The sequence below is a fragment of the Tenrec ecaudatus genome, chromosome 8 (assembly GCF_050624435.1).
Source record: "Tenrec ecaudatus isolate mTenEca1 chromosome 8, mTenEca1.hap1, whole genome shotgun sequence".
In the NCBI taxonomy this organism is placed as follows: domain Eukaryota; kingdom Metazoa; phylum Chordata; class Mammalia; order Afrosoricida; family Tenrecidae; genus Tenrec; species Tenrec ecaudatus.
This window is the reverse complement of record NC_134537.1, coordinates 9,122,073-9,140,168: the sequence shown is the minus strand read 5'-3', so window position 1 is coordinate 9,140,168 and position 18,096 is coordinate 9,122,073. Positions and strand designations below refer to the sequence as shown.

The 18,096-nt window shown below is 43.0% G+C and overlaps 1 protein-coding gene across 5 annotated transcripts in view; it reads right to left on the bottom strand.

Moving 5' to 3' along the window:
- ULK4 (unc-51 like kinase 4) overlaps positions 1–18,096 on the bottom strand; it is a 600,065-nt gene that overhangs the window by 561,208 nt on the left and 20,761 nt on the right. For 2 of the 5 annotated variants that reach the window (XM_075556008.1, XM_075556007.1), the window contains 5 exons: positions 17,037–17,112; positions 15,541–15,636; positions 10,637–10,761; positions 10,416–10,485; positions 8,460–8,556 (listed from right to left, as the gene is read on the bottom strand). In XM_075556008.1, coding sequence (XP_075412123.1) covers positions 8,460–8,556; positions 10,416–10,485; positions 10,637–10,761; positions 15,541–15,636; positions 17,037–17,112 — 464 coding nt within the window. The remainder of the gene's footprint in view (positions 1–8,459; positions 8,557–10,415; positions 10,486–10,636; positions 10,762–15,540; positions 15,637–17,036; positions 17,113–18,096) is intronic. The other 3 variants (XM_075556009.1, XM_075556010.1, XM_075556011.1) reach the window with 3 other exon arrangements.

Here is an 18,096-nt window from a genome sequence, read left to right as displayed (position 1 = left end):
GTAGATCACGTTCCCATCTTATAGATTGGGGGTTGGGGGGACAAGAAAGTACCTGGCTTGTCCAAGTTTGCAACGAAGGCTAATTTAGAGTAGAAATGGATCTTTTATCATTTTTTTTAATTTTAACAATTTATTAGGGGCTCATACAATTCTTATCACAGTTCATACATATACATACATCAATTGTATAAAGCACATCTGTACAGTCCCTGCCCTAATCATTTTTTTCTCCTCTTTTCTTTTTTTACATTTTATTAAGGACCCATACAACTCTTATCACCATCCATACATATACATACATCAATTGTATAAAGCACATCCATACATTCCCTGCCCCAATCATTCTCAAAGCATTTGCTCTCCACTTAAGCCCCTTGCATCAGGTTCTTTTATCATTTTATCACCTCAACGATGACAAAGCAAATTGGTCTTTCAACTACCGGCACGGTTTTTATGTTTCACACAGAACACTAACCAATGTATTTCTATTTTACAGAATAGCCGAGATGAAGTTAAAATGATAACCTAATTTTTTTTTTCCAACTGAGCCGTTGAACTTCAGTTCCAACCTCCTGCTTTTGAAGTTGTCCGAAAGGCAACTTAAGACTACCATGCATTTGATACTTTATTAAATTCGCTTTTAAAGATATGTCTTGCTTCTACAAACACAGTTCTGCTGTAGTGAATGCGTGTTATTGAACTTTGTGCCCAGTGTCTAAACTCTCGGTTTTCTTAAACAGGATGCAGTAAATTAAATTTGCAATATTTGTAAGTTAACATCCCATGTATATGAGTCTAAAACGCTTTCTAATTTAAGGATAGGCCTGGTAGCACAGTGGTTGTGCACTGAGCTGCTAAGCACAAGTCAGCGGTTTGAAACAACCAAGGAAAAGCTTGCTGAAGATCATGCAACAATGGTCGCAGCAGTACAGTGACAGGGAGCTGCCAGAGGGTCAGGCCAGATTCAGAAGAAGACATGGAACAAGGGATATCATTGCTAATGTCAGATGGATCTTGGCAGAAGGCAGAGGATACCAGCAGGATGTTTACATGTGTCTCGTTGACCATGCCAAGGCATTTGACTCTGTGGATGAGAACAAACTATGACTACTCTCGAGAATACTGGGAATTCCAGAACACCTCATTCTGTTCATGCAGAACTTGTACATCATCAAGAGGCAGCTGAGCAAACAGAACAAGGACATACCAAGTAGCTTAAAATCGGAAAGGAATGCCAGGGTGGTTTTCTCTCACCGTCCTTATTCAATCTGTATGCTGAGAAATAATCAAAGAGGCTGGATTATCGGGATTGGAGGAAGGCTTAAACACAATCTGTGATGTGCAGAAGACCGGAGCTTGCATGCTGAAAATGAGACGGACTTGAAGCACTTGATGATCAAGATCAAAGATTAGAGCCTTCAGCGTAGATTACAACTCAATGTAAAGAAAACCAAGGTCCTCACAACTGGAACAGTAGAGAAAGAGAAACAAAGAAATGATTGAAGCCGTCAAGGATGTGTCTGCTTGAATCCACAGTCAATGCTCACGGAAGCAATAGTCAAGAGATCAAAAGTCGAGTGGCATGATGTAAATCTGCTGCACAAGACTTTAGAGGATATTAGCTTGAGGATTAAGATACACCTGAAGCAAACCAGGGCATTTTCAATCACCTTTTATGCATGTGAAAGCTGGACATTGAAAAAGGAAGATCGAAGAAGAATCGATGTATTTGAATGATGATTCTGGCAAAGAATACTGAAAGTACCATGGACTGCTGAAAGAACACATAAATCTGTCTTGGAAGAAGTACGGCCAGAATGCTCCTTAGCGGCAAGATTGGTGAGACTTCATCTCACACAATTTAGACAGGTTATAGAGAGAAACCAGTCCCTGGAGATGGACATCATGTTTGGTAGACAGGCAAGGTCCTTGGCAAAATGGATGGACACAGCAGCTCCAGCAAGGACTCAAACATGAGAACGGTGGTGAGGACAGCCCAGGACTGGGTCGTGCTTCGTTCTGTTGTACGTTAGGGTGCCCAAAAGGCAGAACCAACCTGATGGCACTAAACAATATATATTCATAAGTATCTCCATTTTCTCGGTAATCTTTCAATGCTATATCGTTGGCTGGTTTGATGATACTATGATTAGAATTTATCAAAGTTCACATGGAGGTTACTTACATGACCTCTCAAAAAGCTGATAATGCTGCCACCAAAGTGGAACAGACATTCATAGAGGCCTAAATACAGGCATGTACATATGTAAATATATATATAATAGAGGGTAATAGAACTATGTACTCATATCTGTATGTTAAGATTAAGGTTGCAGATGGACATTGGGCCTTGACTCAAGTACTCCCTCAACACAAGAACACTTTTTTCTAACCATCCAGCATTCTGTGCTGCTCACATTCCTGACACGATCACTGAACACAAAGCAGGTGCATAAACAAATGTGGTGAATAACGCTGATGGTACCCGAATATCAAAAGATAAAGTGTCTGGGGTCTGAAGGGCTTGAAGATAAGCAAACAGCCATCTAGCTGAGAAGCAAAACAGCCCACATGGAAGAAGCATACCAGCCTGTATGATCATGAGGTGTCAAGGGGATCGGGTATCAGGCATTTAAAACCCAGGACAAAATCATACTAATGTGAATGGGGGGTGGGAGGCATAGAGTGGAGACCCAATGTCCATCTGTAGACAACTGGACATCCCTTCACAGAAGGGTGACGGGGAAGAGATGAGCCAGTAGCCAGTGTGCAGTATAGCACCAATGAACACACGACTTTCTTCTAGTTCTTTGGTGCTTCCTCACTCCACTATCATGACCTCAATTCTGCCTTACGAATTGGACTAGACCAGAACTTGCACACTGCTACAGATAAAGAGTCCACCACACAGGGAATCCAGGATAGATAAACCCTGCAGGGCCAACAATAACAGTAGAGATAGCAGAAGGATTAGGGGAGTGTTGAGGAGAAAGAGGGAATCAGTCACAAGGATCTATATATAACCTCCTCCCAGGGGGAAGAATAACAGAAAAGTGGGTGAGGGGCAATGGAAGATGATGTAAGATATGGAAACAATCTATCTAAAATGGGGAGCTGGTATCAGGGGCTCAAGTGGGAAGAGATTGCTCTGAAAATGATGATGGCGACATACGGGCAAAGGTGCTTGACACACTGGATGAATGTATGGATTGTGATAAGAGATGTAAGAGCCCACAATAAAAGTATTTAGAAAAAAAGTGTTGTGAAGAAATAGCATCTGGGGTCTTAGAGACGTGTCTTAAAATAAGCATCTATCTAAGTAAGGAGTCACCTAAGTCCACACAATAGGAGCACATCAGCCGTGTGATCCAAGGATTGTAAGTACAAAAACCAAGATCAGAGGAGGAAGTTATATTAGCGCATAAGCATCGGGTTTGCCGAAGACTATGGATGAGAGTGAAAACCCAAAATCCATTTGCAGAAGTCCCCAAGCGAATTAAGCCTCCATTGAACCCCCTCAGACCAGCGGTATGAACAGCCTTGTTCTCATACAGAGTGCATCAGAAAGAGAACTAATGCAGACACAGATAGGTTAACTTTTAACATCCTTCGTTATTATATTCAGCGTCATTATAGATTGAGGTGTTGCTGTGTTTTGCTATTGTTGGTGGGGGGAGGCTGTATGATTTTCTTCATATAAAAGGCAGGAGAGGTACATCTATAGAGGAAGTAACTAGATTAGTAGCTTCTACAATTATAAGGAGACGTTAGGGGGAGATGGGAAGCGAATAGCAATGAGTACACAAACTGAAGAAAATGTTCTAAAACTGATATATTCAAACAACTGAATACACAGTACGTGAATTATAACAAGAACGCTGTTAGAAAAAAAGAGAACGAATTTTTTCTTCAGCTGATGTATTCATTTTATCCTAAAGTGTTAAACACCTAGCTACTGACTGAACTTTTGAGACAGTTCTTCATGCTCTAAACAGAGGGTTCATTCTCGCCATTATGCCTGCATATTGCACACCACAAGAGTTTTATTTAATAATTAAATATTTGTTTATATTTTATTACTTTTTTTACAAATAAAGCTATTGGAACCTTCACTGGGCATGTTGATCAACTACCTAGATAACACCGAAAGCCAAATCCATGACGCAAACAACAGGAAGCTGTCTCAAACTTAAGAAGGGAAATCAAAAGAATCAAAATAGTTAACAAAAATGTTTAATTAAATTTTTCAGAAACTTAATAAAGTTCCGGAAAACCGAGACCGCCCCTTGCAACTCAGAAGACATATCAAAAAATTTTAATAATAGTTAAAGAGGATCTTTACCAAAAATAAAAACAAACATTGGAGAACATGGATTTCCAGGACAGGAAAACCAGGTTAGATTCAGTCACATGTTAATCATGTGGCCTCTGTGCCCGTTGTGGTATGCCGTTGTCGTGGAAACCGACAATGAGCAACTGCAGAGCACTGAGCACAGTGGTGACACTCCTCCGAGGGGAGCAACTGCGATGGGTGAAGTTTGGAAACAAACTATCCCATCAGCTTTAGGAGAGACCTGATCAGATGGGAGGAGTGCAGCAGAGAAGCAGGGCCCACTGGTTTGCTCAAATAGCGTTGGTGGGAGAGGGCAGAAGCAAAGACCAGGAGGGCAGCCTGGGAGGAGGCAGTCACTCACAGAACATGGGCTAGCTCTCTCTGAAGGTTTCACATGGCACGGGTAAAGTGGACATCGATGTTTGAAAGGAAAATAGCAAGTGGTCTTTGTACATAAATGCTGTGAGGGTACGGAGAGGAGATCAAAATGAATCAACAAGAAAGGCAGCTGGAAGTGCTAGGAGCAAGGTGGGCGAGCTAGAAAATGTACCTGTGAAAACTCACTGCCTCCGGCTGTGGAGACTAGAAGTGCAATGCACTCGTCACAGCAGCAAAGCAACTATCATACGCAAATAAAATGCACAGAAACAAAGAGATCCCAAATTGTAACAATATCTCAGCTGCTAAATGAAAAACAGTCATTAAGTGGTAAAATTGTGTTCTTGTTTAAAAGTGAACATTGATGTATAAAATGAGAAACAGCCATCTCAAAATGTAATTAGCGGTTACCTCTGGGTAACAAAATTACAGGGGACTTTTCTATTTGTGTTCTACTACAGTCTGCAGGTTATCAACAGCTATTGCATATTATACTGTTGAAGTGAAAATGTTCGTTTCTCTTTTCATTATAAACTTTTGTTGTGTTTGGTGCTAGTTGCTATGGAATGGATCGCATCTCATGGAGAGCCCTGGCCACAGAGTAAAACCATCCACGGAGTTAGGGTTGATCTGACTCTCAAGGTGGGGTCAGCCTTCCAGGCCTCCAGCTCGCAGTCTGATAGATAGATCATACCCCACAGGCACTCCTAACTACTTCAAACTCACAGTAGCTGGGAATCCGGGTAAAGTTACAGTCTCAGAAACCACAGGGCACTTCTCCTCTGTGGTGGTAGGGTTGCCCTGAGCTGGCATCACTAGATGGCAGTAAGTCAGTTGAGTTAGTTCTCTGAATAAGTAATGCCTGAATGTTCTCAGTGAAGTAACTACATATACATAGAAGAGGCTCCATATCTCTCATGCTTCAGAATGAATTCTCTACATTCCCAATGATTGTTTTAGTTCTTAGTGGCCAACAGATGGCACCACATATACCCAGTAAGTTAGGAGCAGGGTGAGATTTTATTACAGCCTACTTTCATTTCCTTACCGACAAACATTCACGGGGCCAAGTGCACTTAGCCCTTTGCTTAAAAATTATGGTAACAACTGAAAGCAATTGTATTTATCACACAATAGCACCCAAAAAAATGGATTTTTTCATTCAAAATATTTCTCATCCAAAATAATTATGAGTGAAAGAAGTTAAAAGCGTTCTAAAATAGAAAAACATCTCATTTTGAGAGAAAGATAATATTATTTCTGGGGAAACATTCCCCAAATTGATCCACAGATATTAAATTGCTATCTAAAATCTCAGGTGCTTTGCTTCAGAAAAAGACAAGGAGACCCTAAAATTATTATGGGGTCTAAATTGACATAAGGGACCCAGAGAATATCCTAAACAATTTTTTAAAGAAAGAAGTTAAAAGAATCATGCCTTCCAATTTCAAAACTTACTACAAAGATACAGTAACCAAAACAGTGTAGCACTAGAATAAAAAATAAATATTTGCACCAATGGGAGGGGGAAAAAAAGTCTGAAGACTTTTCAGTAAAGATGCCAACACATATGACAAAATAACAATCTGTGGATTATCAAGGGCTCATGAGGGAGGGGGGAGCGGGGAGGGAGGGGGAAAAAAAAGAGGACCTGATGCAGAGGGCTTAAGTGGAGAGCAAATGCTTTGACGGTGATTAGGGCAAAGAATGTACGGATGTGCTTTATACAATTGATGTATGTATATGTGTGGATTGTGATAAGAGTTGTATGAGCCCCTAATAAAATGTTAAAAAAGAAAAGAAAAAAAAAGATGCCAACACAATTCAACTGGTGGCAGGGGACAGAGCTTCAGTAAAAGAGGCTGAGCCAACTGGATAGCTACATTTAAAGAATGAAGTGGGACCCCCTCCCTCACACCATGTAGAAAAATTAACAGAAAAAATAGATCGAGACCAAATATGCAGGAGATAAAACTTAGAAGAAAACTTGGGCATAAACTTTGTGATCCTGGAGAAGGCAATGGTTTCTGAGTTAGGATGACAAAGCACAAATAATAAAATAAACTGGCCCTCATCACAAACAAAATCCTTATCACCGTGGAATATTATGTGGCAATAAAAAGGTATTAAGTACTAGTACACACTACATCATAAACGCTTAAAACATTATAGTATGTAGCAGTCAGTCACAAGTGTGGGAAACAGAAAGATTTCTCCCAAGTTGTCTCCCGGAAATATGTTAGACTCAGGACACTGCTTGCAGCTAATGGTAAATGATTGTCAAGTTACCTCCCTGAAGGCAGTCAGTTGCCAGACTACTGTCTGGACTGGTAGGGCCTGTTCCCTGCTGTTAAGGACAATGGGGCAGTCATAGATTCAGTGCCTGTAGGTGGAGTTCACACCCTACTGATAACGGTCTCTACAGTTGAGCCAGGGAACAGTTAAACTGGCTCAGTGACTTCCAAAGTTAGATCTCAAAGTTAGGCTGCCATGCTGAATCTAGGATCCGCCCATCTTGTCACATGTGTACCCCCAAACCCTCCTCTTCCTATTGCGTGTATACCCCTAGATCATCCCCTCGCATTACTGTATTACCGATAGCACAACCCTTTCCTGTGACGTATGTCTTCACCTGTAATTAGGGGGCTTGCATGTCCCCAGAGAATATAAAAGCCTTGGTTAGCATTAAAAATCTCTCTCTTTCTCCAGGTGGACCACCAAGTGAGGCTGAGGAGAACCTGCTACCATGAAATGTGTCTGACTCCATTATTTCAATCTCTCTTCTATCTCTCATGCTCTCTGTGACTTTATTATACATTTCAACCATACAATTGCGCCTATCGAACCCGTGATTAGTGGTGGGGGGCTGGCCCTTGCCCCACATGCAAGGGACCATATATTCTATGTGGCAGTTATATAATCTCCAGTCAACTTCTGAAGGGGTGGAGTCTAGCCTGTCAATCAGGTGATAGCCAATGAGCCCTCTGTGAGGGCCTGGACTTCTCCTGAGGATTCTGGAACTCCTGTCTCCTTCCTTGGGGGTGGGACACATACACTCGCTACTTCACCTTCCTGCTGACAAGACACACGGAGCTACACTAGAGCCCTGGAGCTGGAGGAGCCACCTGGAGACCCCTGCCAGCACTGAGATGCTTCCACCCCCACTGGCTCCAGAACTTTCCACCCACTGGCCTGTGATCCTTCTTCCTGCATTCGGCATCACTGCATGTGTTGCGTGAGTCTGAAGACGAATGTATAGACTGGTAAGGGACATACAGGCTAATATCGGATTTATGGACTTAATCTAGACTGTTTCTCTAGTCAACCCAGACTCACACACTGGATGAGTGAATTTACGTGAAGAGACTGCCCAGCACTGAGGAGCAGGAGAATAGAGAGAGACAGCTGATGGGCACAGGGTTTCTCTTGGGGGTGAAGAAGACACTCTAAAATTGATGGTGGCATAGTTGCACAGTTGTGCGGCTACACTCAGTTACTCAACTGTACACGTTACAGAGGGACCTTCTGTGGTAGCTGAGTATCAGCTCGATAACGTTGTTAGCAAAGGAATCACTAAAGCAGCTAAAGGGAGCATCAGAATTTGTAGTTTTTAGAGAACAGCTAGGAACTGAGAAAATGACTGTACTGTGAATTCTATAGCACTGTTTGGAAGCGATCAACTTGCAACTGTCCTCCTGGGCGTGTGTCTGGACGTAAGTGGGCACAAAAGGTGCCCAGCCCCGCTCACCTTCATCAGAGGGGAAGCCTTCTGAGGAGAGCTCTGGATCATATCTTCCCCGGGAGTTAAGTCCACCGCCGTGCTTGTTCTTGGGGTAGGGCGGGAACTGAAAAAGGCATATGAATATTGCTCAGTCTCATAGCCCGTGTCTGTTTTCTTTACTCTTTACTTTCTCTCCTTACCGCTTTCTCCCTTGAGGAAACGTGTCTCATAGCAAGAGGCAAAATGAGGTGAGAATATCTACATGAAATGCTACATGATTACCGTTTACTCAGATGTGGCACGACGGTTTTTATAGCGATTTTTTCAGTCAAGTACTGGCTAATACACGATTTTTTAATCTACAGTGTCTGTGATTTACACAATATTTTCTCTTTTCACCTAGAAAACTGAAAGACATTAATCTGCCTGTGTTCGAATATCTACTGTCTTGTAAAAAGGAGCCCTGCAGACGTAGTGAATTACAAGTTGAGACGCCAAACACAAGATCGGCAGTTCGAGACCACCCGGTGGACCGACCAGCCATTTGTAGGGAAACAGATGTGGCTTTCGACTCCATAAGAAGTTACGGTCCTGTTCTTCCCTGTCCTAGAGGGTCACGGCGAGACAGACGTACCGTGAGGGCAGTGCGTGGGGCTTTGTGGTTTGGTCTGCTTATGATTAACATAATAAAACAGGTCAGATGTCTTGCAGAGAAGTGAAACTATTATCAAGGTTATTTCAGAAACATATTTAAGTGGAAAATCACCTTGGCATCTGCTTAAGGTCAGTAAATAAACTGTCTCGAATCCGAACTCACTGCCACATAGCCGAGGCTGACTCATAGCGACCCTGTGGGACAGGGTAGAACTGCCCCTGTGAGTTTCCGAGACTGTCACTCTTCACAAGAGTACAAAGTCCAGTCTTTCTCTTTTTCAGTGGCTGGTGGTTTCGAACTGCTGACCTGATGGCTCACAGCCCAAGGTATAATCTTGTTAATCAACTTATAATCTTCATCTAATTCTATGGAATTATCTTATTCTTATAAGGAGCAGCCATACTCTATTAGCTTGAGTTCTTCATATTTTTAAGAAACCCCTCCACATACCACCTAATTCACAATTTTTAAAAATTCATGTATTAAAAAAATATGGATGAGATGAAATAAAATATGTATAAATTATTAAATGCCAAACTGATGAACTGCTCTATAAACCTTCACCTTCATAAGAATAAAAAGTTTGAAATAAATCAATAAAAATTTGCCCGCCACCTTAAAAAGAAAAAAAATCCTTCTCCTTAAATAATTCTCTCACTGCCATTGAGTCACTGCTGGCTCCTAGTGATACCCCTGTGAGTTTCCAAGACAAGATCTTAACTGCTGACAGGAGTAGAAAGCTGCTGGTGGTTTCCAGCTGCCCACCACGCGGATCGCAGCCCAGCACGTACCCACTACCCCACCAGGGCTCCTTCTCAGATAATGAGGATAGTTTTAATCATTTCCTTCACATGCCCCAAGATAAGGATCCTCATCTTTCTTAACTGACTTATTTTATCTGTTCATGAAACATACTTATCCAGTACTGAAAGTAAGCCAGAGATTGGAATAGGTTCTAAAACAAAGGAATTCTGACTCTCAGTAGCCCTGTTGGACACAGTAGAACTGTGCCTGTGGGTTTCTGATCTTTGCAAAATGAGAAAGCCTCATCTTTCTCCGAAGGTGCGGTCAGTGGGTTCAAACTGCTGACCTCTCAGCTCGTAGCTCACCACACAACACCAGGACTCTCCAATGCATGTTCAGTGACGGTACAGGATGGAGAAGGTTTAACTCTTGTAAATAACAAAATTAAGTCAGTTGACTTTTAAACATTAAATAAAAATGCTACTGACCAGCCTTTAATTCTAAGTTGAATAAAATTGGAATCTTGCATTAATATTCCTGCCCTTTATCTCAATTCCCTACCTTTATTTGTTCATTTGACATACCTGAGAAGAAACATGGATTCATTCAGGTGACCCTCAAGAGTACTTTTAGGCTTCAATTTGGTTGGGTTTTCTGAGACAAGAAAGTAACACGTTACTCATTTAGATGGGGAAAACAATAACTGAACACAGTATAATGTAGAAACATTTAAAGGAAAATCGACTGAAATTAAGAACGCTCACAGTGTTCTAAGCAGCAGGATTGTATTCAAAGGAAAGCTTACCTAGTCTAAAGGAGCGACTTAGCCGCTGAGCATTCTTGGACCCCTTTCCTTGTCCACTCTGAGGGTTCTTCAAAAACTCCTTGGCATCTAGTAGTCCTGAAGAGTCCATCCCGCTTCTGCTGCTCCTCAAGAGAAAGTCAACACAAGCCTCCTTTGGAACTCTACACAGCTTTGTTGCACGAAACAGAGGCTTACAAAGATCATCTTCCACGGGACGTTTGGAAAAGTCGCCGAGCCAGGAGAGTAATAGATTTACCTTGAGTAGCTACAGTGAGCGTTTACTACATGCGAGGCACTGTCCTAAGTAGCCCGTAAACTTTATGTCTGACAAATAAGTGTTAAGCAAGGAGTTCAAAAATGTGGAGCGTAAAAGGTCGAAGCACAATCGATTGAGTTTGTATGTGCCCGCCAGGAGAAACCTGCAGGGGGGTCAGGGAAACTGCTCCACTCACAACAGCCGCTCAGAGAATGAAATACTTATGGACAAATCTCCCCTGGGATAGGAAGGACTCCTACAAGGGAGACTAGGACTCTCTGCTGAAGAAGATTAAAGGGGATGTGAATGGAAAGCTGTCCACGTTCCCAGACTGGAAGACTGAAAACTGTTAAGATGTCAATCCTACCCAAAAGTGAGCTACAGATGTAACATCATCCCAAGCGAAATCACAGCATCATTATTTTCAGAAGGAGAAAAGCAAGTCGTCCACTCACATGGAATGCAAGAAGTCCTGCCTGCCTGCAGCAACATTGAAAGGCAAGAACAAAGGAAGGCTTCACACTTGTTTTTAAAACATGCGACCATCATCACCCAAACAGCCCGGTAGCTGTATAAAAGTAGACACACAAAGACTCACTCACCGCCATCCAGCTGATTCCATCTCACAGTGACCCTAAAAACTAAAGATGGAGAGGGTACAGAAACAGCCCCATATCTCAAGTGATGATATTTTTTAAACAAAGGAGACAAATTCATTCAATGGGGGGGAAAGGAAGTTCTTCAATAAAAGGTGTTAGAAAACTAGATTTCCACATGTGGAGCGGGGGTGTGTGTGAAATAGAATCCTTGCCTCACACCATTTTTTAAAAATTCAAAATAACTTAAACAGCCTAACCATACCAACTAAACTGTACCATTCTGAGAAGAAGGAGCAGGAGCCACACTGCCTTCCAACAATGGGTGATCTAATACGATTAACAAAAGCACAAAGAGCAAGATAAACATCTGTTCCTCAAAAGACTTCCCCCAAACATGCAAAGACTAAGCTGACTCCTCCTCCTCCTTAAAGACCCCAGACCCTGTTCCGCCTGATAGCCGGGCACCATCGTCTTTCTTCGCCTCACTTTGCTGAAGCGCCCTTACCTTCACTGATCACCTCAGGAGGGTGAGTATTGAGCAGGACCATGATATAAGAAAACCAACTGTTCTTAAGTGGAGCTAGGATCTAGTGTAAGCCCAGAACCCATTCCTGGATCTGTGTTTTGGTTTTTGGTTTTCAATTTGCTGTGACTTGAGTGTTCACACATGTGCCATTGTACAATTGCTTCCATAATCAGTCTCCAAGCATACGTTTCCTTCCGGGCTTCTTGACATCACCCTTTCTTATCTCCCCCACCCCCTATATCGCCCTCCCCACAAACCCTTGCTGTTCTCTTTCCTGATAGGCTCAACGTCCCCGGGTTTTACTTACTGAAAATGAGAAACAAATAGCACAGCTTCGAGAGGCTGAACCTCAGTGGAGGCTCCCTCTGAGACACACCCTAATGCACACAAGCATGATCACAGTTCACTGCTGTAAATGGCTTCAAGCAGTTGTACATCTGTAAAAAGTTGAAGTGGAAAAGGCTGTGTGATTTATTATAACAACCAAGAAATAAATATGTAAATAAGAGATTAGCTGTTTTTCTACAACCGAAGTCCTCATGGGATTCGATTCCTTAGTTTGGAGTTTAGGGTAACAGTTTCACAGGACAGCCCCGTTAAATGACCTAACAGCATTTTTCTGTTCTACATCCTAATTCTTTGGGTAGTGCCTGGAGCCTTAAAATCTTGCAAGGGACTCAAGTGGGAAGAGAATGCTTTGAAAATGATGATGGCGGCATATGTGCAAATGTACTTGACACACTGGATGGATGTATGGATTGTGATAAGAGATGTACGAGCCCCCAATAAAAGCACAGAAAAGAAAAAAAAGAATAATACTACACAGCTTGGCAAAAAAAAATAAGTTTCGTAAAGTTTTTAAAATTTGTATAAAAGAAGTAGCATTAATTATGCTGTCAGAGACCAAATTAAAAAAAATATATAGTTACTAATTTTGTTAATATTGGTAATTGGGGTCCTCATTAAAATTGTTCTAAAAGTACATATGCAACTATTTGTAATTATGTAAACAACATTATTTAAGATTATACAGAATCTGGGAATAGCGATACCAAAAGTGCAGGGGGAAGGTGGGGAGGAAGAGGCTACCAATCATAATGAATGGCACATAACCACACACAGCACTCAAGGGGAAAGGACAACAGAAACAGAGAGGAAGAGAGACAGAGGTGGGTGTAATATGAAAACAATAACAATCTATAATCTATCAAAGGGCCACAGGGTGGGAGGAGGGAAGGAAAAAAGAGGAGCTGATCCCAAGGGCTCAATAGAAAGTAAATGTCTAGAAAAGAATAAAGGCAACATATGTACTAATATGCCTGATGGAATCGATGTATGGATTGTAACAAGAGTTGTAAGAGCCCCCAATAAAATGATCTTTAAAAATAAATAAATACGTTTTCAAGGGGTGAAGGGGAGCTGAGAGCATGGATGGCTGCATAACCCCGAACAATGGGATGGAACAGGATTTCACACGAAAGGAAATATTGGATTATGAAAGATATGGCCAAAAGAACTATTATAGGGAAAGGAAACAGAAAGAAGGGTCCCTGGGGGGCATGGTGGGCGAGGAGGGAGGGGCTAGTGGCGAGCTGATACCAAGGAGCTCAAGAAGAAGGAAAATGTCTGGAACTGAAGGTGGCAGCGATTGCACAACACGGCTTGATGGGATTGCACTGTGGGACGTGATGACATCCGCAAGAGCCCCCATAAAATGGTTCCTTTCAGAGCTGGCAAGCAGGCACCCGCGGAGCAGTTACCCTCTAGTCACCTGGAACAACAGGGAAAGGAGGGTCAGAAAGAGGGGGGGCGGGTTGCAGGATGCCTGGCTAACTGCCTCGACGGATAACCCTTTTTCCAGAAGGCCAGCAGAGCTACAGGGTTCCCAACTACTGCAACTGAACATTGTGATCCAAGATTGCATGGGAAAATCCTGACCAAAAGGGAGGAAACGTAGAACAGAGTTCTAAATCCTCCTGGACGCTAAGCGTTTGGGAACCATGCAGGGGGAGTAAACCCCTGAAAGTATTGCCTATGATCATTTCTAGACCTCAAGAAAAACATATTCCAAGGTCTTCTTAAATTACACAATAGCTTCTCTTACATTGGAGGAGGCAGAAAAGAGTCTGCCTTGATGGGACGCTTTGTAGGAGCTCTCTACATGGGATCCGAATGACAGTGGCAACTGGACCAACTGCACAGGAATCCTGGAAAGTTTATGGCAACGAGGGAAGAACAACTGCGAATGGAGAGTGAGAATATCTGCCCAACTTGAAGAAAGCCAGCAGCTTCACTAAATGGAATCTGTGGAACCTGTGGAATTGGTATACGGGTGGCTGCTAATATTCTCAATATCAAAGTCAATAACGTTTCAAGGGGAAGAATTAAAATAAATGTTAACTGGAAGGCTACAGAGGGACACGGAACGCTAGTTTAGCATTGCTACACCCGAGGTGTGTTTTCATTTCTCTCCTGGTGTTGGCCCGCCCGGACTGACAGGCTTTGAGCCCAGAGTGAACACAGGGTACAGACAGAAGGAGTTCCCAGAGGGGCCCTCTATTCCTGGCCTGAGCAATGGGAAAGGCCTTGGAGGACACTGTTGCCAGCCATCAGACGCTAGGAGCTGAAACTTAAACCTCTCTTTAGCTCCCCTCAAGTGGGTCTTGTCCTGTATGACTCACGGCCTTACACCTGTCAGAAAAGAGACAGAGATTCAGGCACACACATACAGGACAGACAGAAGGATGTGTGGTGACAGAGGCAACGACTGGAGGGATGCATCTTGAAACCAAGGATTCCCAGGCTGCCAGCCAGCAGCACGAGGTCAGAGACAAACATGGCTAAGGCATCCTCCTCGCCCACTGTCTTCGAAGGACGTGGCCTTGCTAACCACCTTGATCTCACGCTTCTAACCTCCAGACCTGGGAGAGAATCAATTCTGTTGCTGGAAGCACCCCCAATTTGAGGTACTGCTCCAGCAGCTCTAGGAAACGAAGACCCCTCCAAAATGCCCGAGGCTGGAAGTCTCCTCACTTCTTGTCTCACTCACGCTGCATGTGCAGCGGCTGCGGCAAGAAAGCTAAGTTCACGGCGCCACGCGGGGGACCCAGGCTGGCAGCAACTCTATCTCAACGCTGTCTTCCCGATGATCTCATCGGGGGAACGAAATGCGGCAAAATCACTCCCCGGGACTCTAAACATTTCCAGCCCGAAATGAACACACGTGGCTAATGTCGGCACATGAGCTAAGCAGGGAGCCACTGTTTATGTGAGGAGAACTGCTGATTTCCCACTAAATCACACACTAAACAAAAGACAAGCAACACCAAAACACAAAAATGTTATGACGAAGCTCTTCCCCGAAGCTCTTCCAACAAGTGCTGGGTTTCCTGGTGTCGGGAAAGCCTGGGAAGGGCCGTCTCTGCAGCCGCTGGAGGAGGACTGCCGTGGAGTGGGAGTGGCTCTGAACCTGACAACCTGCAACAATGACCCAGGCGCTTTTGCAGCACACTGGCCTTATTACCTGAAGCTGGAATCCTCGGCGCTGGTGCAGTCCCGGTCTTTTCTCGTGAAAGCATCCTTCCAAAACGAATGCTGGAGTAGGCCGGGCCACGGCAATCTTTACAAGACACAACCGTGAAAGCGATCTGACGTGACTTGTCGTGGAGAAGCCCCAGGACGTGGCCCCAGCATGTGCTTGGCAATATCCTATCTCATCATCTCAACACGTCCCCACATAAAGAACATGTCCGGTTCCCAAAAGAAGTGCTATGCAGAATGAAAATCCTACTGCAACATAACAGATACTAGCAATCTTTGTCCCAAAGAGAGGCCAGAGTCTGATTCTGCTAATCCCAGTCATTCAACACATTTCCACTGAGCAGCTTCCTTCATTCAGACTCAAGAATAATCAGCCTCGTGACTGCATACAAGTCACACCTGTGTTTGCAGGTTAAACTCATGTGACATGCGCTAGTGACATTACGTTGCATCCAAAACCCAGATTTACTTGGAAAACATTAACTTTTGCTACTGATAGACTACACCCCTAGTTACATGCATCAGGCTGGGAAGGCGAGGGCATTTTAAAACCTGAGTGAATTTTTAATACAAAAATTATTGGAGCACTTGATTAGAATTGTCTGCATTGGAATAAAACTTAGATCAAAATTAAAGCATGGCTGATCAAAGCGGAAGAATTCACGACCACATAGACTAACCCCCGTCACACAAAAACTCACACAATTCACTGCAAGAAATCGAAACGGTCAATGAGCGAGATTGGTTTTTTGTGGGGGTTTTCCATCGAACATTGACAGAAATTTAAGAGTTCAAAAGGAAGCCCTCTGTCAGTGAAGGCGGCAAGCATGAACCATCACCCCTTCTTAGAATGCGCTCCGTTGTCACGCCTCTGACCCAGCCATTTCGCTTTCAGAAACTTAGCGGAAGGAGCTCATTTGGACAAATGATCCAAATGAACAACAGAAGCCCACAAAAGGCTGTTCACTGCAGCACTGTACACCAAAGCAGCCCGTCTTCTGAACGCGCATTGTTAGAGACTATTCCATGTACATTTTCAGCTCGCTCCCATGACTGAGCAGGTCATTATTAATAATGGAAACTGTCTCCTAACATCACAAGAGAAGCAGGCCAGGTACGAAGTGGCCCAAGGTCTCTTATCCTGTCACTAGATAACTTCATTATCATCGCTGGTGCACCATTTTAAACAATATTAAAGCACTCCATTTATCGTTTTTACATTCTCTTGACCTAGCACCCTGAGTTCAACAGTGTAAAACAGTTTATTTGGGTTTGACCCCAAACATGTCAACCGCCAGACTTTCTCGTGATTTAAAAAACACCCGCAAGCAGAGAGCACCAAACATTCTTCAATCTAAAGTCGCTCTTTCAAAGGAATGCTTTCAACAGCTACTTTGTATGAAGAAGCGCACTGCTTTAGGAAACACAAGGAACCTTTTTTAATTCTCCTACTGATTCATACGAAAGTATTGCCCGTACCTTTTCTGAGGATCTTTTTGAAGTAAACCTTCCAGCAAATTAATAAACTCTGAAGAAGCTTTAGGAAGAGAAGAATCTATATGCAAAATAATTTCCACAAAGGAAAGAAAGAATAAGTAGCAAGCAGATGCATACATAGCAACAAATACAAGATCCTAGATCAACAGTTAAAGTCTTTTAAGCTCATAAATTGGTTTTTAAGAGAACCCTGAATCCACAGATAATAATTAGCCTGCATTTAACACCATGTAGAGGGGAAGGGCCAAAGAGTATTTCTGGAACATTTTTCCCTAGACCACAAAAATAACCATGCATCTCAACAACTCTGTCTCCATTCACTTTCTCATTGCTGAGTAACCTCAGGAGGGGTCAGCAGGCTGACCAACCCCTAACTCTTGCCTTCAAGGAGGGACTTTGACGCCTCCTAGGAATGAAACACTGTGAAGATCACCGTCTTTGTCTTAGAACGCACCGTCCTTAAAAGACTCACAATCCATCTTCTCTCTATGTGGAAGGCCTTTGAAATTGGGAATTCATAAAATTCATAGTATGGTGATTTTGTAGAATCCCATTAAATCTCCAAAGGACTTGTCTTTCTAAACACACACCACAGCCCACTCGCAGGTCCACGATGAAAAGTGGCCTTGAAATAATTGGCGAAAGGCATGGCCATGCTTCCTGGAGACAAAGCAGATGGTGTTTATGGGCACTTTTGCCCTATCCTGAAGGTGAAGGTGGCCTCGTGAAATACCGTATATACTCAAGTACAAGCTGACCCAAATATCCGCCGAGGCACCTAATTTTACCACAAAATCTGCATTAAAAATGTGCTGGGAAACTTGGCTTATCCTCAAGTATATACGGTAAGCTTGGTGACCCAAGCTTGACTCGGTTCCTACTGAACACTCACTTTCAGATTTCTCTTCCATATAAAATAAGTCTATAAGTCTTCAGCTTTCCAGAGAAAAATACTGAGACCAATAGTGGGACTTTACCAAACAAACAAACCATAACGATGGGTTAGGAATGACTGGGTTTTACAATAAATAAGGTAAAGTGA